The sequence below is a fragment of the Leucopleurus acutus genome (assembly GCF_964270905.1).
Source record: "Leucopleurus acutus genome assembly, chromosome: 1".
Lineage (NCBI taxonomy): Eukaryota > Metazoa > Chordata > Mammalia > Artiodactyla > Delphinidae > Leucopleurus > Leucopleurus acutus.
This window is the reverse complement of record NC_139142.1, coordinates 83,007,298-83,033,273: the sequence shown is the minus strand read 5'-3', so window position 1 is coordinate 83,033,273 and position 25,976 is coordinate 83,007,298. Positions and strand designations below refer to the sequence as shown.

Genomic DNA, 25,976 nt, shown 5'->3' with positions numbered 1-25,976 from the left:
AATTTACGAAACAAGTAAACAAATGGCACAGGACACTGTTCTGTCAAATGACTACAGTTTATTGCTCAGCATACCTCTGATACCAATTTTTACGTAACACACATAAAAATGGACAGCAGCAGCTCTTGGCAGGTAATGTGGAAGAAGCAGGTGGGAGGGTGGGGTTCTGTTTCCCTGGGCATCTCTTCACTCTCTGGGGCACCACGAGTGTGGCTGAACGTGTGTACAACTCGGAGGACCACCTGGAAGTGCAGCCCCTTCTGTGATCTGCTTGTACAGAAGTTAGTCGTCGAAAGGCCCCCCTTTCTAAAGGGTAGGCAGGTGCTCAGTGGTGCCATTTTCCTCACGCTGGGTGTGGAACCCAGAGCAAGTGTTAGGCCTGCTGTGGGAGGTCTGAAGATATAAAGCTACAAACACACTAAACACAGAATGCCTTTGGGAAGTGTGCTAGGCTGGATAATGGCCCCATAAAGGTGTCCCCATCCTAATCCCTGGGAACCTGTGACTATGTTACCTTATATGGTAAAAGGGACTTTGCAGATTGAATAAAGTTAAAGATCTTGAGATGAGGAGATTATCCTGGGTTATCTGGATGGGCCCAGTATAATCACAAGGGTCCTGGTAAAAGGGAGACAGGAGGATCAGTTAGAGATGGAAGGACAGAAGCATAGCGCAGAGAGGAAAGAAGATGGATGCTACCCCGCTGAGTTTGAAGAGGCCATGAGCAGGAATGCAGGAGGCTTCTAGGAGCTGGAAAAGGCAAGGAAGTGGATTCTGCTCCTAAAGCCTTCAGGAGGAACCAGCCTTATCAGACCCCTTGATTTTTTTTTTTTTTTTTTTTTTTGCGGTACGCGGGCCTCTCACTGTTGTGGCCTCTCCCGTTGCGGAGCACAGGCTCCGGACGCGCAAGCTCAGCAGCCATGGCTCACGGGCCCAGCCGCTCCGCGGCATGCGGGATCTTCCCGGACCAGGGCACGAACCTGTGTCCCCTGCATCGGCAGGCGGACTCTCAACCACTGCGCCACCAGGGAAGCCCAGACCCCTTAATTTTAACGCAGTGAAACTGATTTCAGCCTTCTGAATTCCAGAAACGTAAGATAATAAATAAGTGTTGTTTTAGACCACTAAGTTTATGGTAATTTGTTACGGCAACAATCAGAAACTCATAGAGGAAGCAACTGAATCCACAGAGATGAAGAGTTTGGCAGAAACTAAAGCCGTAGAGGATGATTTGCTATTGAAGCCACGGCTCTGTGCACTCCACTCACAGGTGCTTTTTGTCTCATTACCTGTGACCAGTCATACATGATTTCTGCTGTGATTCCCGCTGACCAGAGTTTCTGGGTTAGGTTGATGGCCCTGGACATGGACATCTGGCCAACACTTACAACGAGGAGGTCACAAGAGCTTACTGTAACCTGTATCAGAAACAGAGTGATTACATTTAGAGGAGGGAGACTGTGGGCATATATGTGAGGCCAAGGAGGCAGCGCTCATGTGAAAACAGGCATCTTAAAATTGTGTACAGTGACATAAATGCAAAAGTCTTCGCTTCAAATGACATGATTAAAAAAAAAGACACAGTCAAAAAACTTTTATATTAGTCTTTTAAGATAGAGTAGTTGAAATTATTTCTAAGTCATCAGAAAGACATTCTTTTTCTCTGGGAAAACTAATCTTGCCTGAAACATAGGGAAAAAACCATTTCTAGCTTTGTAGAGTACAGCAGTATTTATGAACAAAGGGCTTTGATGTGAGTCTGCTAACAAGTGTAATATCTCACATTTACGTAGCATATTACAGAGGAGGAGAGTAAGGCTAGTGGACTAAGGTCCCCCAGCTAAAAGCAGAGGCTAAGTACTCACACCAAGACTTAGGCTTGTCTCTCACGCACGGCAAAGGTAATCTCCCAAAACCTCAGTCTATAGCTACCACATCTGAGGCTCCATGTGTATGACTACAAAATGAAAGACATCTCAAAGCACACTGGGAAGCAAAGCTGGAACTTACAGGTTCTTCCATGTTGAGGACAGCAGCAGTTATCTTGTCTATGGCTATGCTGACCCCAATGGCAGTAGGAACTGGCCCCAGAGCCTGTGGTCCTCTAAACAGGGGAATCTGTGGAGAGAGACACACAGCTCTGCTTATGAAATGGAGACGAAAGTATGATTATAGGAAAAGCAATGATTTGCACTCTAACAGTAATTTATCAAAGGGTTCAACAAAATAAAGTGTGTGTGTGTGTGTGTGTGTGTGTGTGTGTGTGTGTGTGTGTGTGTGTGTGTAGCAAGAGAGAAGAGCAAGCACACATGTCACTTCGTGAATGTTGATGAATGTTGCATCTAGCTCTGCACTGTTCAATCTGGCAGCCACTAACCACATGGGGCTTGAGCATTTGAAATGTCTAATCTGAATTCACATGTGCTGTATATGTAAAACACACTGGTTGCAAAGACTCAGAATGGAAAAGAATGTAAATTAGCTCCTTAATAATTTTTAAATGTTTGATTATACATTGAAATAGTATTCTGGGTATACTGGGTTAAATAAATGCTAATTATAAAGATGTAGAAAAAAGTGTAAAATAACTCCTTAATAATTAAAAAAATTTTGATTACATGCTTACATATTATTTTGGATATATTGGGTTAAATAAAATATATTATTACAATTAATTCCACCTTTTTCTTTTTACTTACTTTATGTTACTAGACGATTTAAAGTTGCATACATAGGTTCTAGACCAAGATGGGTAGGTACATTTCTCCCTATTCCTCCTGCTAAGCTAAAGCCCCTGGACATTACATATAAAACAAACATAAGACAACTCTGAAAGTGGAGAGAAGATGGCAGGCTGACCAGGGACCATGGGATCTGAGGAACGGCATGTGGTGAGTTCCCTGGGTTTGGTTTTTGCCTCATATACTCTGGACTGGGTGCTGGAGAAACTGTCAACCCAGAAACGCCGAGGAGAACAAACAAGAGAGCCCCAAGGCAAAGCTGCTGTCTCTGGTCAAAAGACCAAGAAAGGGGCAACCCAGCAAGACAGAAAACTTTTAGACAAGATCTGCCCTGCTCCAGTCAAACATCACAGAAAAAGCACAGACACTCCCACTCACAAAGGCTGAGTGTGGGCCAACACGTTCACCCTTTCCCAGATGTAAGGAGGCCCCCGCCAAGTCCCAGCAGGGCAGCGTCTGAGAAAACTAAATGGGGAGCCAGGGCTTTCGTATCCGCCTGAGAGTAATGCTTCCCCCAGCGGTGTCAGTGGAGACCAGGACCCCTAGGATCCCCGACTTCCACCCACACCCAAGAAGTAACCAGGCCCTCCTCCCCTCTGGGGCAGTGCCGGAGGAGGCTGAGTGGGAAGCTGGAACCTTCACCACTATCCAGCGGTAACAAGGCCACCTGCCAGCTCCCCCATGCCCCCACCCCTCCACTATACTCTCAGTGGAGGTGTGTGTGAAGTGGTAACAAGGCACCCGTCCCACGCTCCGGATGTAGAGGGAGGCCGAGTGAGAAACATGGATCTTCACCCCCAACCGACAGCAGCAAAATGCCACCCCCTCCCCTGCCCCGCCGCCCCCCCCCCCCCCGGTACAGTATCAGAGGAGACCTCCTAAACCAGAAGATCTAGGGAAGTTCCACAATCTCATCACGTAAGACTCAAAATGTCCAGAATACAACTGAAAATCACGTATCATAACAGGAACCAGGATCTCAAAGTGAATGAGAAAATCAACAGGCACTAACAAGATGACATAGATGTTGGAATTATCTGGCAAGGATTTTAAAGCAACCAGCATAAAAATGCTACAACAAGCATTATAAATAGGCTCGAAACAAATAAAAACAACGGAAAGTCTCAGCAAAGAAGCAGAAGACAAAAAATTCACTGGATTGGCCCAATAGCATAAACGGAGATAACAGTGGAAATAGAGAAATTGAAGATAAAAATCAATCTAAACAACAGAGAAAACAGACTGTAAAGCAGAATGTCCCAGAACCACAGGAGCATAACATTTGTGTTATCAGTGTCCTAGAAGGAGAGAAAAAAGAAGGTAAAGCTGAGAACACTGTAGAAGAAATAATGCCTGAAACACTCCTCCTCTGATACTATGCTGCACAGTGGTGAAGGTTCCAGCTTCCCACTCAGCCTCCTCTGGCACCGCCCCAGCAGGGAGGGGGACCTTGTTACTGCTTGGGTGTGGGTGGAAGTCGGGGATCCTGGCCTCCACTGACTCTGCTGGTGGGGGCGTGGGGGGCACTGCCCCCAGGCAGATATGAAAATCCTGGCTCCCCATTTAGCCTTCTCTGATACCTGCTGGGGCTTGGTGGGGGACCCACATTAGCAAAAGACAAACCTATAGATTCAAGGACCTGAGAATATCCAAAACAAGACAAATCCAAAGAAAGTCATGCCAAGATACATCATAATTAAACTTCAAACTAAAGACAGACAAAAAAAAAAAAATCTTAAAAGCATTGAGTGAGAATCATCTTTCCTATACGGGAAAAATAATTCAAATAACAGCAGATTTCTCATCAGAACCCCCAAATTTTGGGTAAATACAGCAGACTTTCTTGAGTTCCTCAGAGTTTGACATTGGAAGCAAAAAGCACAACACTGTCTGATGTGGACCTCAATGTATGCTGAGGAAATATTTAAGACAATTATAAATGGGGGATGGGGTAAGGCACACGGAGGTAAGGTTCTATATTCCATTTGTACTGTATCTTAGTTGTGGTGGTAGTTATGGGAATCTATACATGTGATAAAAATGGCACAGAATTAGACACATACAGTGTATGGATGTCCACTTCCTGGGTTTGGTATTTTATTATAGTTATGCCAGCTTTTTGGAAGCAACTGGGTAAAATATATACAAGACCTCTATGTACCATCTTTGCCACATCCTGTAAACCCACAGTTATTTAAATGAAAGTTGAAAACATTACAAATGTAGTTCACAAGACATTTCTACTCCTAGGTGAAATATGTATAGGTGTTCAATTATACCAGTGGTTCAATTTTTCTGTAGTTTTGAAAAATTTCAAAATAACGAGTCGAGGAAGAAATGAAATCAAGTCAGAACAAATCAACAAACACAGGGCCAGCCCTCACCAGCAGGTCATATCTGCCACCAGCTGCAAGGATTTCAGATATAGCCCTTTGCCTCCGTCTGATGAATGCCACAAACTGGAAGATGATTCCGCTGTGCTGTTGCACTTTGTAAACCAAGCCCAAATTGATCAAGACCTGCCAAGGGAAATGCCATACAAACGTGTCAAGGGCTCGAGATTTAGAATGTGCAACGCTGAAGACACCGTTTTCCATCATCAGCATCAGAACAATCTACTTAGTATAAACAAAATATTCAGTGAGATCTGGCACGCGGTCTGTTTAAACTACAGCCTGCCAAGTAAGAGAAGCTGTGTTCTCTTCAAGAATAACCACTTCTCTGAGGCTGACATAATAAGGATTGCTGCACAATAGGAATTGTGATGCTTGCAAAGAAACTGATTTAAGCCAAAATTGTTACTAGATGTCAAATGTTCCAAAATGTAGAAAGCAGCGTTCCTCTGGAAAAATAAAACTTACTAGCAGTTACAAAATAAAACCCATTTCCTCCTTGTGCTATTATTAATGCTACAAATCTGTGCTGCCAGAATCAAACAGTTGCCAAACCTGTAACTTTATGCCAAGTTTCTTCAACAGTCCCACAACCTCCTCTAGATCTTTTAAGCCATACTGCACCAACTGGGCAACACCCGTTTTCTGTTTTATTAATGAATTTATTGTTGGTGTCAGATCTTGCAGCTCTCCCTTCTGCTCAATAAATTTGTAGAGTCGACACAGCTGGAAAGCAAAGAGGCACAGTTAGCTTCCAAAATCCATGGCAAGAAAGACTCACTTTGCAGTGTGTTTCCTACACACAGGGGAGCATGGCAGAGCTTTTGTACCTCCGAAAGGGTGGATTTTGTGGTCAAGGGTAATTTTAATCTTTCCCTCAATTCCGACTAAGGATTATCCTTTTCCAAAACTCTAAAGCACCTTGCAGAAGTGCTTTAGGTACCTACTCAGAGTTGATTTTTAGTCACACACACTTACAGCAAATGCTGACCCCAGCAGAGCAGACCCTGGTACTAGCAGATCCTCCATTATATATTTTTAGGCCAGTATTGCTCCTCTTTGCCTTCCTCATGCTCGTGAATTTCCACTACTACAGGCACGTCAATGGGGGACAGGAAGGCAAAGTCTGACTCGTTCTAATACTACACTGAATTAGCCAGGAATTCCCTGTCCTCGCTTTGAATAGCTCCTATTTGTAGCCTTGAGATGCAGTTTGGATACTATCTCCTAGAGGCAGCCCCCGATTCTTCCTTCTCTCTGGCTCAGAGCTCACCCCAGATCCCAGCTCTCACCAGCTGTACTCCTCGTCTTCCCCAGGAGGGGACAGTGGCTAATAATGACCCTGGCGCACAGCAGGTGAAAGAGGAAATAACTATGATCATAAAACCAGAAAAAAAGAATCCCAGGGGCTAAAGTGGAAACTAAGAAACGAAATTATAGCTACTTTGAGACTACAGGCAGGCAGAACCTAGTTCATCTATAAGTTGGCACGTGGAACCAAAGAGCTGAATGAAGACTTTGTTTAATAATCATAAATCACTTGTATTTAAAAAAAATTCGTAAGTGTTAAAATCTATAATGTCTTTACTATATTAAAGATAAAAATTTTTAATTTTAAAATTACTTCTTTGATTTTAAATTATTTTTTCTTCTTAATAAAAAATTGTTTCTTCTCAATAAATTTTAACATTATATCACCCCATTAATAAACTACCAGAAGCACTGGAATTAACACCCCCAGATTTTGGTTCTCACCCTGTCATCAACTAACTCCATGTGGCTTGGGATAAGTCACAGATCTCTTTGGACCTTAGCTGCCTCATCTGTAAAATGCAAAGACTGGGCCAGATATTTGAAACTCTCCTGCAATATTTCTCCTCCTTTTTCTAGTATCCTTAGAGTTCCCTTTTAAAATAATGAAAGTACCAAATGCCTATATTAGATACTAATTTTTCCATTTTGAACTAATCAAACACACAACTTCAAATTAATGCTTAATATCAAATGACTAGCGGGTAGAGATTTAGCAAAAAGCAAAGAAGCTGACATTTTAGCAACCAATGCAGCTATCATGAGCAAGTGTGAAATATTTTGAAATGTGACATCAGTTCAAAGAACCTTTCGGGCTTGAACCTTTGGTTGGGCAAGGAGTCACTGAACTGGGCAGTTTCTTGAGCAGATCCTTTGTGTCATTTATACACAGGACTATTTCTGCACAGGCTATGTGCTGTGTACACATCTAGGGTATTATGAAAATACTTTTCTTCATATTAGAAAATTATGCCTTTGGGTCACTTTGTAATTGTTAAGATCTCCTCTAATATTTAACATTTAAAATGTAATCTGGTTTAATTTCTAGAGCTCCTAGTGGTATGTATCTGGTTTACTTTCCCAACCTGCAAACTATCTGAGTGATTTCTTTAAACCACGGTGCCTGTGAAAGTTGTTTTAAAGAGCTGAGGGTAGAAACATGCTGTATGGGTCCCCTCATGGCTTTTAAAGGCCAATATGAATGAAGAAGTTGAAAGCAGTCTGTGGACTCTTCAACTGACTCCTCTTTATATCCCTAGCACTGTGCCTGACACACTGTAGGTGTCCCAAAATCTGAATGACTCTGCCTGGCCTGCGTACGATCATGTATATATATATATTTTTTAAGTCTTTATTGAATTTGTTACAATATTGCTTCTGTTTTATGTTTTTGGTTTTTTTGGCCACAAGCCATGTGGGACCCTAGCTCCCCGACCAGGGATCGAACCAGCATCCACACCGCCCCCCCCGCCCCTGCATTGGAAGGCGAAGTCCTAACCACTGGACCACCAGGAAAGTCCCCATACTATCATATTTTAATCTATCCCATAAGTGAATTTTGCTCATCACCACAGGATTATGTAATTCAGTGTCAGACCAAGGACTAGAAGGGTTCTGGGAAAGCAAAAAAAAAAAGAAAAATCTTCTCTTATATAAATATTCAGGAAAATGTAAGAAATCCCTGTTGTCTTTTGCTTTTCAGGGACTGAGTTAAGTGTGGGTGACTGTGTCAAACATCTGGGCCCAACCTGATGTCTACAGAGAGAAATGACAAACCTGTTTACCCCGTGAGATTTTCCTCATTGCCAATGCAAGCAAATGAACGATTCTGGGAGTAGGAAATGCCCAGAAAAGCAAGAGCTTTAATGCAGCTCTGAGGTGTTAGAAGACCAGGGGGCAGGGGGGGAAGCATGGGAGGTGGACAGCCAAATGACTTTGCAGAGCTCTGTGCCTCAAACTAGTCCTGAAGCATCTGTTTCAGAAGAGGCCAAGCAGTATGAGGTCTCCTCAGCAGGAGGCCCCACCAAGCACAGCCTTCACGAGGGGCGTGAGAAAGAAGGATCTGGTGATCAGGGAGAAGCAGGGTGATTACAGCACATTAAGAGGCAGCATGGAGAGGCATTCTTTGATCATGACACTGGCTTCTCTTCCCCTAATCCCAGACGTTGCCATGGCACCTATCAACACTCAAGGGGAAAACTATCTGAGGCAGCTGGGGGCACTGCTGCCTTACTGCGGCGAGAATTTGGTGGCATTTTCTGGTACCACAAAATTACAGAGAGAGCTGTAATCACATTGTTAAAATGTACTTACACTATTCGATGACAAAGACAGATTACAAAATTTAGCTTCCACTTCTCTCCTCGTCAGCTTTTCGGTCTAATGGGGCAGAAAAAGGTAACAATGAGAGTCACCAAATTTGGCCCTGAACAAGATACAATTTCCAGGCTAATTCTGACAGGTGTACCCTTCATTTTGGACAAACGGCTCCTCATCATGAAAGATGTATTAACTCTGATTAAAAAACATTTTTCCCCTCCACAATTCACATAAACTATAACTACCATTGTTTTAAAATGTGAATACCCCTGACATAAAAGAATTAATAAGGGGAGAGCTGCACTTGCTGAATGGTGAGGTGACTCAGAGGTGGACAGGCTTAACCAGGGTGCTTATGTTGGGCTGGGAGGGAGTCAACTGATCCACGTCCCCTAATGAAAGCCATGTGTGGACAGGCTCTGAGCGCCATCCCACGCTGGCAGGCAGGCTGTAGGATATGAACAAGAGTGATGGGAAGCCCTCTGCACCATCCCCGGGGGTTTCCGCCAGCGTCTCTCTGACACTATGTTGTATCTGTCCCTGCCAAACAGCAGCAGCACTTTGGGAGGAGAAAAGAACCACAAAGAAGCAAACAGTAAAGTTAGGGCCCTTGATGTGTCCCTGGCAGACAAAAGAAAAGCGAGTTGAGCTTTTTAGTGTACAGAAAACAGTAAGCCATTATGGACTTCCCCTGCTCGTCCTTCCTTAGGCATAGGCTGTCTGGCACTGTTAGCTATTGAATCTCCTGGATGTTCTTACTTTAGAATAAATAGGATAATAATAAATAATATTTGACATGAAAACAAATTAGAAAAGATAAGAAGGATTCAATTCCATCCTGGCGCCGTAATATATAATACTATTTAAGCTTTTCACCGTTTCCCCTCCAGGCTTTGCACACATACTAGAGAGTAACGAACACTGTGACGTGGCTAAATGAGGAAGAGTAACAGGAGGTGATGCTGTCCTAGTCCCATAGGAAGGAGGTGATAAATGAGGCCCCAAGAGAGGTCTAACCCAGTCTCCTCCAGTTCAACCAATCCAAGTCTATAAATGACTTTACTGATAAGCTCAGACAGGTTGGAAGAAATAAGGGCAGGGCATAAGTCTTTTACTCTCAAAACTAACACTTCCCTTTCTTGGTCTCTCTAAAGGACAGTAACAGTGCTTGTGAGATTAGAGCGAGTTAATCCATGTAAAGGGCTTAGAACAATGCTTGGCACATAAATATTGAGCATGGCATATGTTCAATAATGGTTAACTCTTTTTAAAAATTATTACTGGCAAGTACCAGGACCAACTACTCAGTGATTATTTTGCCTCAAGAAGTAGGTTAGTGAAGAACTCTATTGTATTTTAAATTAAATAAGATAATTCAATCTTCAGAAGTTACCCTTAAAAAAACACCCTGGAGGTCACTAGTAGCACAAGGCTTAGTACAGAATAAAAGCTCAACCAACACTTGTTAATTGTTCACTGAATCAAAGCCAATCGGTTCTTTTACCTTAGAGCCATAAGGGAAGGAGATAAAAGTTCCAATTCAGTTTCATGGTTACATCACTAAGAAAATACCCATGAACTATTATTATTATCCTTCAATATCAACTCAAAGTAATTAAATGCTTACCACAGCATCATACAGAATAACATAGACTTGATTGAGTTTATCTTCTGGGATCCCACAGTGTAAGAGTATTGCTTTCAGTAACATGGTATGGTTCAAGTAAATACTGTAGTTTCTTTCCTAGGATAGAGAAATTATTATTATCTTCATTATAAAAGCAATACACGCACATGACCAAACCTAGAATCTTATCACCAATTTACCAACCTGACACAACGGAAGGACTGAATTTTAGCATATTGCCTTCTAGTTTACTTTTTCATATACATTCTTCTTGCACTATTGTGGTCAGAGTATAATATAATTTAATACTTTATTATACGCATCAGAAATACTTTGGTCTCCAGCTATGTTTAAAAGCCTGAGCGAGCCGACACAGATTTCAAAGAGGGAGAGGACCTGGTTCAATAGTGACTGACCTATAAGCCCGGCTGGTGGAATATAAGCACACAAGTCAATCAGTGAGCATCTGCAGGGTAGCGAGCCGTGTGCTGAGCCAGATGCAGTGGGAGAAAGGGCCCCAACCGCAGCTGGATAGAGAGGTCCTTCTGGACAGGGGCACACTGTGACTGACGGGTGTTCACTGTGCCGGGGTGAACAGGGCGTGTGTGTGGGATGCAGAGGAAAGGCGGAGGAGAGCCACCACTGTGCTCACAGCAGCCTCCACTGGTTGGGTAGTCCACAGAGACTATGCAAAGTGAATGGTTGTTAAGAGCCTGGGTGTAGGAGGGAGCTGAGGGTTCTCAACAAGCTCAAAGCATCCTAGGAATCTTAGGCTAATTCCTCAAATTTTGGAAGAATGGATGGAGAAACAACACCCTCCCCCCAACCAAAGAGACAAAAACAAAACCCGTTCTGGTCAAGGCAGAGGTAAGAGCTTGAGACAAGTCTCAAAAGCTACATCAGACTTTCCCGGGGACTTGAGTAACAATGTGATTCACCGCCAGCACCATCTGAGGAGCAGTTTGCGGCTTTCCCAAGGCACTCGGCAGAGGACTCTACCTAGCGGGATAACCTTGGGATGTTAGGATATGGGAAGGAACCTGAAGTGCTGGAAACTCCTGGATGATTTCATAGATGGTGTAGATGATTTCAGCGGTGGGCAGAGAGCTGTTGGTGGTAGAGGTGACGATATCAAACGCACATTCCAAAAGTTCTTTGGGATGAAATCGGTCTAATTTGCGAGGTCTGAACACGCGTTCTATGCAGTACCTGGAGAGAGAAACCCGCCTTTCTAAGGTCATTGCTTACTGCAGGGGTCCCCAGCGGGGCGGCACAGCAGGAGGTGAGCGGCGGGCGAGTGAGCGAAGCTTCATCTGCCGCTCCCCGTTGCTCACATTACCGCCTGAACCATCCCCCCCATCACCCCCCCCCCACCCCCCCACCACCCCCCCTCCGTGGAAAAACTGTCTTCTATGAGACCGGTTCCTGGCGCCAAAAAGGTTGGGGACTGCTGGCTTACTGGAATTAAATATGTGTAAGAGATTGTTGAATAAGATAAAATAAACAAATGTGAAAAAATTAATCAGTAGTATGATTAAGAAAACATAAAGATAGATGTGCCCAGAATAGTCTTGCCTGTGATCTAGGTTCCAATTCCCAGTGTTGCCACTATTAAACTACAGGGCTTAATTTTTTTTTTTTAAATGTCTGAAACGGAGATGAAATTACAAACAAAAATAAATTTATCTTAAGTGTTTGCTTTCTACACAGTGATCCCCACACCTTAGGACTATGAATATTAATTGTTCACTTGGAACTGAGAATAAAAGGATGTAAAGAGCTTTGATTTTGTTTAGGAAAGGAGCTGCAAGGTCGGCTGCCTCATTGACAGGAATATTGCTCCAATTTATGAAGCTCTTGGTGTCTGACTCCTGTGGTATCTGAAAGTACACCAAACCTTTCCCCAGCAGTAAGTGCCTGGAGGTCCTTGGTGTTCAGCATTCCTGCTGGGTTTACTCCACTTCTCCAGAAGCAGCTTTTAGGCAGTTACCTTTGTAGGCAGTTTTCACACAGAGACCATTGGCCACTTGTCCCTTCAATTAAATTTTAAAAGGGGCCATCTGTGATCAAGAACAGTCAGATGTTTTTCCAAGCAACTGGTTGTGAAAATAATTAGTCATGTGACTTGGGGACTTTTAGAAGGCACAGAATAGACTGTGGGAGCTTCAGGTACCTACCCAACTGCTACATTCCTTCAAAGGGGAGGCTGCCAGTCCTGATCATAGAAAGGGGTACTGGGACTGGGCTTTTTGACCATTTTCCAAGCTCAGTACTTTAAACTCCAAATTCTTTACTGTCTAAGGATCACAGAAGATGAAACATTCTTCCTTGGTTTCTTTCCCACATCCACCAAATGAACCCCCATTGCTTCTTACCGTTTTAAATTCAAGATATTATTTCTTGCCACGTATCTTGCAAAAGGAACCTGAAAAATAAAGTTTCAAAGGTCAATATCAAGATGTGCCAACCACCTTTTTTTTTTTTTTTTGCGGTATGCAGGCCTCTCACTATTGTGGCCTCTCCCGTTGCGGAGCACAGGCTCCGGACGCGCAGGCTCAGCGGCCATGGCTCACGGGCCCAGCCGCTCCGCGGCATGTGGGATCTTCCTGGACCGGGGCACGAACCCGTGTCCCCTGCATCGGCAGGCGGACTCTCAACCACTGTGCCACCAGGGAAGCCCCTACCTTTCGTTTTTTAAATAACAGCTTTGAGCTGTAACTCACCACAGAGTTCTCCCTTCTAAAGTTTACAATTCACTGGTGTGTAGAATATTCACAAAGCTGTGCACTGCTTGCCATTCACACCCCTTGGGATGTTCCTGGGTTGGTCAGTCAGCAGCCGACCGCACTGCTGGATGTACCTCCAACCTTATTCACTGTGCATTTCTTAGGTTTTTGAATTTGAGAAAAAATCACTATTAAACACACTCTGCTAAATTTTTTATTATGCCAAATTAAAGTCTGTGCAAGTTATTTGATTATCTGTGAATTTTTTTAAGTGTCACTTATAATAATGCAATCAACATGGGTATTACCTCTTTTTTTTTTAAAATAAATTTATTTATTTTTGTCTGAGTCGAGTCTTTGTTGCTGCGCATGGGCTTTCTCTAGTTGCGGTGAGCAGGGGCTACTCTTCGTTGCAGTGCACAGGCTTCTCATTGCTGTGGCTTCAGTAGTTGTGGCACGCGGGCTTAGTTGCTCCGAGGCATGTGGGATCTTCCTGGACTAGGGCTTGAACCCGTGTCCCCTGCATTGGCAGGCAGATTCTTAACCACTGCACCACCAGGGAAGCCTGGGTATTACCTCTTATGGTGAATTTCCTGACTTTCCTGTAGATCTTACAGAAGAAATTCTTAATAACCACTCACTGATAATCACCACAACTTATAAAACCATTATCAGATTGCCTCAAGAGATCTGACAGGATATCATTAATCAATGGGTCAAATTCTCAAAGGGCAATTACTTTTTATTTTGGGGAACTGAATATATCAGCTCACAGAAAGAGAGCTGATGTTTTAAAATCTGCATTTTAGTGTCCTAATGTCTAGAGAAGAAGAAGCCAGTTTTAAGTATAGCTATGTAAAGGTTTGCCCTTCTATCCTTTCTTCAACAGAGCCCAAGTGTCTGATATGCTACCTACTTATCTCTCACTCAAAATAATCCCAAATCACCTGACTTACTATAAAAGAAAAACTAAATCTGAGGGTATGGAAGGAATTTCTTCTTAAACCATAAAACAAAACATAGATACGCAAAAAAGACAATGCCCTGATTCCAGACCTCCCTCCAGAGAAATACAGTCAAAAGTTCGAGTCTTTGACACTTCACTCTGGTGATACAAACAAACTGGTATGTGACTTTGTTCCCACGCATGTGGGAACATGTATTCACCTCACACATACTGGGCACATGCAAACACACAGTGCACCTTATGCACACACTCAGTTGTGCTTTTTTAAACCTTTTTCTTTCTCTATATAATAAAAATGGAATCATATTAGAGTTCCTTTGAAACATACTTCTTTTCAGCTAACAATATACCATGGATGTTTCTACAGATCAAATATAGATATGGATCTATCTAAATATATATGTATTTTGATCTTTTACCTCCTTAATATTCCATAATAAATTATTCAACCATTTTCCTATTGATGAACATGCAGTTTTTAGTTTTCGACCACTATGATAAACTGTCAATGGACATCCTTTTAATGTTAGTATACTGATATGTTATTTCTTTAAGTAAATCTCTCAAAGTGGGATTGCTAGCTTAAAGGGTATAGTATGTGCATTTATTTTATTAAATACTTTCAGATTATTTTTCTAAAGGTTTAGCAACTTACATTCCCATCAGCAACATATGAAAGTACCCATTTTCCTAAACCCTTGTCATCTGTGGACAACAATTAAATATTTTTAACAGTCTGATGGGTGAAGTTCAGATACCTTTGCTTTGCATTTCCTTATTAGTGAGGCTGACCATCCTTTAGAAGTTTATCAGCCCTGTGCATTTTCTCTTCGGAGAACTGCCTGGGTATAGCCTTTGCTCATCTCTCTACCTGTAAGTGCTTTCTGTACATTAGGGGTATTAACCTCTTGTCTGTTACATGCATGTACAGTACAGATGGGCTTGTTAGCAGCCAACACCATGTGAGTGATCAACTGGTAAGAGTATGGCTGTCAAAAGGGAACCCTGGGGATAAGAAAGTAAGCATGAGCAAAATTCACACATAATTAACAGAGATGCTTGCTGTTACAAGAATTTAATTGTTCTAGACATTAACATGTTAGAAAGTTACTGAAGACCTAGCCAATAAATAAAGAAAAAAACTCCATTTATGTGTCTAAGTTGGCCAGGTTAGCCTGCTGTGGTCACCTGGCGAAGCTCAACACTGACATGCAGACCTGGCACCTGCAATACAGGGCTCAGGTTTCTAGGGTCACAAGCACTAAGGTGGATGTACACAGGGTCAAATGTTTACCAAATTCCCATAATGCTCTCACCCTGACAACTCCTTTAAGGTTATGTTTCCTAAAGGTGACGTTAAGAATATAAGCCTAGGGGGGGATGGTGGGGGTCATCCTTTAATACAGGTGCCACCCCTGGGACCAGGCATGGCACACGCGCTGTCAACAGAGTGTTCCCAGCCTCACCCGCAGGTCGAAAGGAAGCATCACCAGCATCCCGCTGTGGTCCATGAATAAGGCAGCTTCATTGTGCTCGTATATTTGCCTATTTCGGGGAAGCAGCAGCGGGGTACACAATTGGACAGCTCCTACACCAAATGAGAAAAAATAACTAATCATCAGGTTCTCATTCTTTCCACATGCAACTTAAAATGAACACAGACCTGACAGTTGAGTAATCTGCTACTGGGACCACTGAAAGCAGTTTATCTTCAATTCTCTAAATGGAAAGCTCACCTAAGGTTAAGTTTGTTAATTCAGTCCTATTTCTGACTCTACAAACCAACTGTATTTTAGCAGCAAGGTTGTAATATTCAAATTTGTTTCTCCTCAGCAAGCTGAATTATAAAAATAAGCTTAAATTTCACAGGTGTCAACAACTTAGAACTGAATTTAAAAAGTAAAATATGGTTGCACCCAAATCCATTCATAGTACTTTCTGATGAGGAAACAAAACATCTTTTGAGAAGGCACATAATTTTTTAAGAAGGACATACCATGTCTTTTGAAGATGCGGATAATGGTTTCACCCACGTGTTGCTGTATCTTGGCTGTACGGATGGAGAAGCTGCCCTAAGATATGACCAATTAAAATGTCATCAAAGCCTAATCAAAGGGATCCCCTACCATACTTTTCTGTGGCTTGCAGTAGGCATTACATTGCTTATTCCCAAGATCAAAAAGAGGTCTCAACAAGTCATTCCCCTTTTGAACATATTCAGGAGAGAAGAAACCACATGTCTTGCAACACGTCCTGCTTTAGGAAGGCTGCCTAGGTTTAAAGTCCAAGCTCTTACGTTGATGTATGTCTTTCAGAGAGAGCCAGTCATATAGTACTACACAATTCTCCCCGAGGACTTTCAGGGATACTGTAGCAGTCAAACACCTAACAGCGTCAAACCCCCTCCCATATTCCAAGGTAATTCATAGTGGGCCTCTTGAAAGCTTCAAGGCCTTTGTGTATTTTGTAAATAACTGTCTTTTTCATTTGTTTCGTATTATAAAAGTAGTACTATTTCACTATAGAAAATTTAGAAATAATAGATAAGCAAAAAACCCCAAAATTAAAAAGTCAGCCATAATCCTGCAAATGTCTAATATTGCCAGCAAAGAAAAACTGGCCCCTGAAATCTGTACTGATTTTCCACAAACCTTACCACTGCTTTCTCTACTACTCTTTTAAATTCTATTTTAAGCATACAGAGACATAGAATATAACAAATATATGTTATTCACTCACCCAACTTTATCAAATTTTAACATTTTGCTATACTGTTTCAGACCGTTTTTGTTTTTAAACAAGAAAATGTTGAAGGCATTTGAATGTTATGTTGAACATAGATGTTGAATGTTAAACCTGCCTGTGCTTCAGAAACCACCTGGGAGCTCTGAGATTCTTGAAGCGCCTCCCACTTAGATTCCAAGTCACTAGATCGGATGTAAGGCCTGAGCCTCTGTATTGTCAAAGGGCCTCACAGGTGGCTTTGACGTGCAGCCAGCACTGGGAGCTACTGGCTACCGGATCTGGATCTGAACTGGCTGGGTATTTTTGGCACTGGGCGGCTGGGCCAGGGCTCAGTCTCTAAAAGCACCGCTTCTTAATCTCTTTAGTAGGCGGTGGGTCAGGAACTCCTTCAAGTTAAGTGATTAAAAAAAGTGTGGCTCTTCCTGGAATAATGCATATGTACACATTTTGCATATACAGACCTCAGGTTAAGAGCTTATGTTGGAGAAGGACCTACTGTGGAGCACAGGGAACTATATTCAATATCTTATAATAACCTATAATGGAAAAGAATCTGAAAAAAAGAATCATAAATATCCGTATGAATCACTTTGCAGTACACCTGAAACTAACACAACTTTGTACATCAACTGCAGTTCAATTAGAAAAAAAAAGAACTTATGTTGGAGGCATTAAACGACTGCATGAAAATCGAGGAAGTGACTCCACCCTTTTGTGGACCACGTGAAGCTCTTTCGAGGCGCGGCTCAGGCCCACCTTCAGTATGTCGCTGTCGTAGGTGTAATCGACGGCGGGGGAGATGCGCTGGGAGAAGGTCTGGGCCATCACCGTGCGGTAGGCCTTCCCGCCCACATTGGCCAGGGTGCGGTGCAGCACCTCGTGCAGCTCCGACTCCTCCATCTGGGGCGGAGGCAGCAGTTCGCTCCTGAGCAGCTCTGTGGCTGTGGGCCGCTCTGCCGGATCGTGGTTCAACAGCCAGGAGATGACAGATTTCTACAACGAAACCCAAGCACCCCGGGGAAGGGTGCAGTGGAGGGTGCTCAGGGATTCTCCTGACAAGCAGTGGTTGGTTCAGGTCCAAAAGAGACACACTTCTCCCACTTAGTTGGTGCATGTTAACTGGTATTTCTGAAATCTCTGAATTTGTCATTCTCCCCACCCCCCCCACCCCCACCTCCCGTAGTTCATTACGGTCACAGAATTGTGCAACAATGTAATATGAGTCTTTCTTAAAAGAGGTCCTTCTTATACTTCCCTGCCATAAAGGACCAAAAAACCCTCAACTCAACAACTACATAGAAGCAGAAGTTAGACCTTCTAAACACTGTATCTAAACTACTGTATCAAAAAAGATACAAGAACATAAAGCAAGTAGTTTTAGGTGCTTAATTTTAGTATAAACTATAACGTGTAGGAGCTTCTAGAACCCCTAAAGCAGTATAAAACAACTTTTCATTTTTCATTCTCCATTTATGTTATCTGTATTGATATCATTCCCTTGAACTCTCTTATGTTACTCGTTTATTATAACTTCACAGCTATTACCTGATTAAGCAGGGAACTATCTGAAGGCAATATAAACCTTGGAAAGGCTCCATAATGCTTCTGTAATTCTTTTGTTTACAATGAAGATTTATAAGGAGTTAGAAGGAATATCTGAGATCAGAAAATCTCAATTTTTAGATGAACCTCATTAAGCATTTTCTAATCACGTATCTTTAAAATACCCTCCCCCAAATCCCTACCCCTGGTTTCAGGCTAAAATAAAAACACAGGTAATTATTTTTCACATAAAGAAGGGAACTGACATGATATAACTTTATGTTAAATTAAACTGGTAAAAATAATATCCTATTCAGCAAAACAGACTGTATGTAATACTGCTTAATTTCTGTATGTGGCAACAACTGTGTTATACTCAGTCTACAAGCATTTTCTATGCTGCCTCCTTTCAGATAAAAAGCAACAATGTGATGTGGGAGGTGGCCGCGGCACTGGCTGTGGTGCTAAGTTTATACAGCCCAAATGCAAATGCTCAAGGGTGCCCAGTAAGTCCCTGTGACAGGAGGGCAATCACTGTCGTGACAAATGGTGTGTATAGTTGCACTTGTGTCTGTGGTTTAAGTTCCTACACCACCACAGCTGCCAACATGAGGAAATAATGAATAAGACTGACCTTGTTACAGGGAAAGGCTGGGATATGAATATTTTCTTATGACACCCCAAAACATGGGGAACAACTCAGTTCGAATCAGTGGTAACAGCTAACAAAAGAAGTAGAAACACAACTCAATGTATTTTCTAATGGTTCTTCACTAATTCAATAGTTGAGGCAGAATGGGTCCCTCGAGCCATAAACAAATGTCACATTAAATGCTATTGAGTTATAGGATGTTAGTGCTAATATAAATAAAGGGAACTTAATACCTTTATTTTACAGGGGAGGAAAATTAAAGTCTAGAAGAGTTAAGTGACTTGTCCATCCAGATACATAACCAATAATCAAGAAACAGCAAATTAATGCAATATTCTAGCTAGGTTTCTGTTCTCAACATTAATAATTTAAATAAGGGATTTTGCCTTGATTATAATTATTAAGAAGTCAGTTTAAGGAATAAACTTCTACATGACAAGAGTATTAACCATGGAAGGCTTCACTAAGACAAAAAGCCAGCATTAAGAAGAAAGGTACACCAGAAGCACTATAATAAATTCACTAATGATCCTTTCATATTAGCCAGATGCCAGTATTTGCTATGACATGAGTTACACACACACACACACACACACACACTTGTAGTATGGAAGAGAAATTATTTTGTTTTAAATTACCGTAACATCTGGCTGTCAGGTCTTCTTCCCCTTTACAATTTGAGCTACTTTACCATAAGACAGAACAAAACTGTAGTTTTAAGATATATTCTTCTTTTCTTAAAGTTCCAAGCTTTATCTAAAACAACGAGCTGTAAGAGCATTCTCTTTTTTAGAATAGCTAAGCCAAGCGTTCAAACAGTACTTCAAAAGCATGATGAACCACAAAAAAGAACCCTGGAGTTTGTTCATTTTCTCTGTCAGCCCTTGGCATTTTTACAGTGTATTTCAAGTCTACATACATTTTAAGTACTCCATCTTTTGATATTTTTTCCCCACGTTGTTCCCATGACACAAGAGAATGAGTGGCAGAAGATTACTAATTGAAGAAGAAGAAAAATAGTAATTAAAACCCAAGTGTGAGAACACAGTAAATAAAGCATCAGAAAATTACCTGCTTTGTGTGCTCTCCATCATCGAAGTCTTCCGGAAACTTTGGCGAAGTAGGCTAAAAAATATATTATATTCAAATCAGCAAGTGCTTGGCAGACTGCCACAGTGAAATCAGTTTATTCACCAGAGGTAAGAAAATCAAATACAGAAATGAAAATTTGCTAACAAGGGAAGATGGATGTGAAACTCATGGTGAAACCCAACGCACGTCGTTCCAAGGACATTCGTATTATCTTAATACTTACTTCACCCAAATGACAGCCTAGGTGACAGAAAGCACCTCATTTGAGGACAAACTTTAAATGGCTTTAAACTTTAATGGCTTCAGGGACAGACAAAGTAGCTTTATTAAACAAACAGATTAAAAAAGGGTAGAAATACCAAACCATCAGTACCGAGTAAGAGAAAAACAACACAAAAACCTCTAGACCCAAATTTCTCACCTTTCTGGTAAATAAGGCCTCAGTCATAAGGTTAACTTGGCAGTTGAGATATTCTTGAAATGAGGGAACAAACATGAAGTTTAGACTAAGGAAAGGCACTTCACCAAGGACACAGTCCTAAAGAGCATTCCAAGTCAGGGCAAGGACACAGTAATCACTTCACTTCCTCTGCTACATTACGAACACAGCTGCCCTCTGCTACATTACGAACACAGCTGCCCTCTGCTACATTACGAACACAGCTGCCCTCTGATACATTACGAACACAGCTGCCCGCTGCTACATTACGAACACAGCTGCCCTCTGCTACATTACGAACACAGCTGCCCTCTGCTACATTACGAACACAGCTGCCCTCTGCTACATTACGAACACAGCTGCCCTCTGATACATTACGAACACAGCTGCCCGCTGCTACATTACGAACACAGCTGCCCTCTGATACATTATGAACACAGCTGCCCGCTGCTACATTATGAACACAGCTGCCCACGCTCTTCTGGCAGTTAGACCATTAAACTCTTTTCCAAGATATCTAGTGGAGTATTCTTAGTTACGCTGCATGTGATATACCCTAACAGACATGCCTGCTTGGCTCTGCTCAGAAAGGAAGAGGAAGACTCTCTGTAACGCTTGCTCATGAATATGTGAATCTAAACCACCCTCACTCAAACCTTATTCTCCGCTGTCATCTTAATGCCATTTCCAATAGGCATCCTGGCCTGCGCACACTAACGTAAGTCCCTTTTAGTTTGTGCAATGACAGTTTAGTTTGGGACAACTGATCCTTTGGGCAAGGATCAATCCCAAGAACACACATGGAGATCTCACTGGGAAAAAAATTCAAGTGCCTGACATTTTCCCCAGACTCAGTTTACCTTCTGGTCATGGTGGTATTCTTTAGGCATTACTACACCAGGTCCATTCAGCTGGAACCTTTAATTTCTAGAGCTAAATATCCATTATCCTTATAACCAATTCCAACTGCTGTAACTATATTGATATTACGCAAAATTTTTGGATTCCCCTTTTGCTTTAAAATCAAGAGTAGAGATAGCCTCATCCACCACAGGGCAGACAGCAGAAGCAAGAACTACAATCCTGCAGCCTGTGGAACAAAAACCACATTCACAGAAAGATAGACAAGGTGAAAAGGCAGAGGGCTATGTACCAGATGAAGGAACAAGATAAAACCCCAGAAAAACAACTAAATGAAGTGGAGATAGGCAACCTTCCAGAAAAAGAATTCAGAATAATGATATGGAAAATGATCCAGGACCTTGGAAAAAGAATGGAGGCAAAGATCGAGAAGATGCAAGAAATGTTTAACAAAGACCTAGAACAATTAAAGAACAAACAGAGATGAATACAATAACTGAAATGAAAACTACACTAGAAGGAATCAACAGCAGAATAACTGAGGCAGAAAAACGGATAAGTGACCTGGAAGACAGAATGGTGTAATTCACTGCTGCAGAACAGAATAAAGAAAAAAGAATGAAAAGAAATGAAGACAGCCTAAGAGACCTCTGGGACAACATTAAAAGCAACAACACTCACATTATAGGGGTCCCAGAAGGAGTAGAGAGAGAGAGAGGACCTAAGAAAATATTTGAAGAGATTATAGTCGAAAACTTTCCTAACATGGGAAAGGAAATAGCCACCCAAGTCCAGGAAGCGCAGCAAGTCCCACACAGGATAAATCCAAGGAGAAACACGCCAAGACACATAGTAATCAAATTGGCAAAATTAAAGACAAAGAAAAATTATTGAAAGCAGCAAGGGAAAAATGACAAATAACACACAAGGGACTCCCATAAGGTTAACAGCTGATTTCTCAGCAGAAACTCAACAAGCCAGAAGAGAGTGGCATGATATACTTAAAGTCATGAAAGGGAAGAACCTACAACCAAGATTACTCTACCCGGCAAGGATCTCATTCAGATTTCATGGAGAAATCAAAAGCTTTACAGACAAGCAAAAGCTAAGAGAATTCAGCACCACCAAACCAGTTCTACAACAAATGCTAAAGGAACTTCTCTAAGTGGGAAACACAAGAGAAGAAACGGATCTAAAAAAACAAACCCAAAACAATTAAGAAAATGGTCATAGGAACATACATATCGATAATTACCTTAAATGTGAATGGATTAAATGCTCCAACCAAAAGACACAGGCTTGCTGAATGGATACAAAAACATGACCCATAGACAGGCTGTCTACAAGAGACCCATTTCAATCCTAGGGACACATACAGACTGCAAGTGAGGGGATGGAAAAAGATATTCCATGCAAATGGAAATCAAAAGAAAGTTGGAGTAGCAATACTCATATCAGATAAAACAGACTTTAAAATAAAGAATGTTACAAGAGACAAGGACACTACATAATGATCAAGGGATCAATCCAAAAAGAAGATATAACAATTATAAACATATATGCACCCAACATAGGAGCACCTCAATACATAAGGCAACTGCTGACAGCTATAAAAGAAGAAATCAACAGTAACAAAATAATAGTGGAGGACTTTAACACCTCACTTACACCAATGGACAGCTCATCCAAAATGAAAATAAATAAGGAAACAGAAGCTTTAAATGACACAATAGACCAGATAGATTTAATTGATGTTTATAGGACATTCCATCCAAAAACAGCAGATTACACTTTCTTCTCAAGTGCACATGGAACACTCTCCAGGACAGATCATATCTTGGGTCACAAATCAAGCCTCAGTAAATTTAAGAAAACTGAAATCATATCAAGCATCTTTTCTGACCACAGCACTATGAGATTAGAAATCAATTACACGGAAAATAACGTAAAAAACACAAACACATGGAGGCTAAACAATACATTACTAAATAACCAAGAGATCACTGAAGAAATCAAAGAGGAAATCAAAAAATACCTAGAGACAAATGACAATGAAAACATGACGATCCAAAACCTATGGGATGCAGCAAAAGCAGTTCTAAGAGGGAAGTTTATAGCTATACAAGGCTACCTCAAGAAACAAGGAAAACCTCAAATAAACAATCTAAACTTACACCTAAAGGAACTAGACAAAGAAGAACAAACAAAACCCAAAGTTAGCAGAAGTAAAGAAATCATAAAGATCAGAGCAGAAATAAATGAAATAGAAACAAAGAAAACAATAGCAAAGATCAATAAAACTAAAAGCTGGTTCTTTGAGAAGATAAACAGAATTGATAAACCATTAGCCAGACCCATCAAGAAAAAAAGGGAGAGGACTCAAATCAATAAAATTAGAAATGAAAAAGAAGTTACAACAGACACCACAGAAATATAAAGCATCCTAAGAGACTACTACAAGCAACTCTATGCCAATAAAATGGACAACCTGGAAGAAATGGACAAATTCTTAGAAAGGTATAACCTTCCAAGACTGAACCAGGAAGAAATAGAAAATATGAACAGACCAATCACAAGTAATGAAATTGAAACCGTGATTAAAAATCTTCTAACAAATAAAGTCCAGGACCAGAAAACTTCACAGGTGAATTCCATCAAACATTTAGAGAAGAGCTTACACCTATCCTTCTCAAACTCTTCCAACAACTGTAGAGGAAGGAACACTCCCAAACTCATTCTATGAGGCCACCAGCATGCTGATACCAAAACAAGACAAAGATACTACAAAAAAAGAAAATTACAGACCAATATCACTGATGAATATAGATGCAAAAATCCTCAACAAAATACTAGCAAACAGAATCCAACAACACATTAAAAAGATCATACACCATGATCAAGTGGGATTTATCCCAGGGATGCAAGGATTCTTCAATATACACAAATCAATCAATGTGATACACCATATTAACATATTGAAGAAGAAAAACCATATGATCATCTCAATAGATGCAGAGAAAGCTTTTGACAAAATTAACCCCTATTTACGATAAAAACTCTCCAGAAAGTGGGCATAGAGGGAACCTACCTCAACATAATAAAGGCCATATATGACAAACACACAGCAAACATCATTCTCAATGGTGAAAAACTGAAAGCATTTTCTCTAAGATCAGGAACAAGAGAAGAATGTCCACTCTCACCACTATTATTCAACATAGTTTTGGAAGTCCTAGACATGGCAATCAGAGAAGAAAAATGAATAAAAGGAATACAAATTGGAAAAGAAGAAGTAAAACTGTCACTGTTTGTAGATGACATGATACTATACATAGAGAATCCTAAAAATGCCACCAGAAAACTACTAGAGCTAATCAATGAATTTGGTAAAGTTGCAGGATACAAAATTAATTCACAGAAATCTCTTGCATTCCTATACACTAATGATGAAAAATCTGAAAGAGAAATTAAGAGAAAACTCCCATTTACCACTGCAACAAAAAGAATAAAATACCTAGGAATAAACCTACCTAGGGAGACAAAAGACCTGTATGCAGAAAACTATAAGACACTGTTGAAAGAAATTAAAGATGATACTGACAGATGGAGAGATATACCATGTTCTTGGATTGGAAGAATCAACATTGTGAAAATGACTATACTACCCAAAGCAATCTACAGATTCAATGCAATCCCTATCAAATTACCAATGGCACTTTCTACAGAACTAGAACAAAAAATCTTAAAATTTGTATGGAGACACTAAAGACCCCAAATATCAAAGCAGTCTTGAGGGAAAAAAACAGAGCTGGAGGAATCAGACTACCTGACTTCAGACTATACTACAAAGCTGCAGTAATCAAGACAATATGGTACTGGCACAAAAACAGAAACATAGAACAATGGAACAAGATAGAAAACCCAGAGATAAACCCACGCACATATGGTCAACTAGTCTATGACAAAGGAGGCAAGGATATACAATGGAGAAAAGGCAGTCTCTTCAATAACTGGTGCTGGGAAAACTGGACAGCTACATGTAAAAGAATGAAATTAGAACACTCCCTAACACCATACACAAAAATAAACTCAAAATGGATTAGAGACCTAAATGTAAGACTGGACACTATAAAACTCTTAGAGGAAAACATAGGAAGAACACTCTTTGACATAAATCACAGCAAGATCTTTTATGATCCACCTCCTAGAGTAATGGAAATAAAAACAAAAATAAACAAATGGGACCTAATGAAACTTAAAAGCTTTTGCACAGCAAAGGAAACCATAAACAAGACGAAAATACAACCCTCAGAATGGGAGAAAATATTTGCAAATGAATCAATGGACAAAGGATTAATCCCCAAAATATATTAACAGCTCATGCAGCTCAATATTAAAGAAACAAACAATCCAATCCACAAATGGGCAAAAGACCTAAATAGACATTTCTCCAAAGAAGACATACAGATGGCCAGCACATGAAAAGTTGCTCAACATCACTAATTATTAGAAAAATGCAAATCAAAACTACAATGAGGTATCACCTCACACCATTTAGAAT

The 25,976-nt window shown here is 41.0% G+C and overlaps 1 protein-coding gene across 2 annotated transcripts in view; it reads right to left on the bottom strand.

Moving 5' to 3' along the window:
* Positions 1–25,976, bottom strand: part of EIF2AK4 (eukaryotic translation initiation factor 2 alpha kinase 4) — a gene marked incomplete at its 5' end in the record, with an annotated part of 115,140 nt that overhangs the window by 14,699 nt on the left and 74,465 nt on the right. Inside the window, 12 exons of one of the 2 annotated variants that reach the window (XM_082847952.1) lie at positions 1,290–1,418; positions 2,011–2,118; positions 5,126–5,260; positions 5,690–5,860; positions 8,759–8,824; positions 10,392–10,508; positions 11,432–11,600; positions 12,767–12,816; positions 15,551–15,672; positions 16,081–16,156; positions 17,586–17,822; positions 20,095–20,148. In XM_082847952.1, coding sequence (XP_082704078.1) covers positions 1,290–1,418; positions 2,011–2,118; positions 5,126–5,260; positions 5,690–5,860; positions 8,759–8,824; positions 10,392–10,508; positions 11,432–11,600; positions 12,767–12,816; positions 15,551–15,672; positions 16,081–16,156; positions 17,586–17,822; positions 20,095–20,148 — 1,434 coding nt within the window. Of the gene's footprint in view, positions 1–1,289; positions 1,419–2,010; positions 2,119–5,125; positions 5,261–5,689; positions 5,861–8,758; positions 8,825–10,391; positions 10,509–11,431; positions 11,601–12,766; positions 12,817–15,550; positions 15,673–16,080; positions 16,157–17,585; positions 17,823–20,094; positions 20,149–25,976 lie in introns of those variants that run through there. The other variant, XR_014326507.1, reaches the window with a different exon arrangement.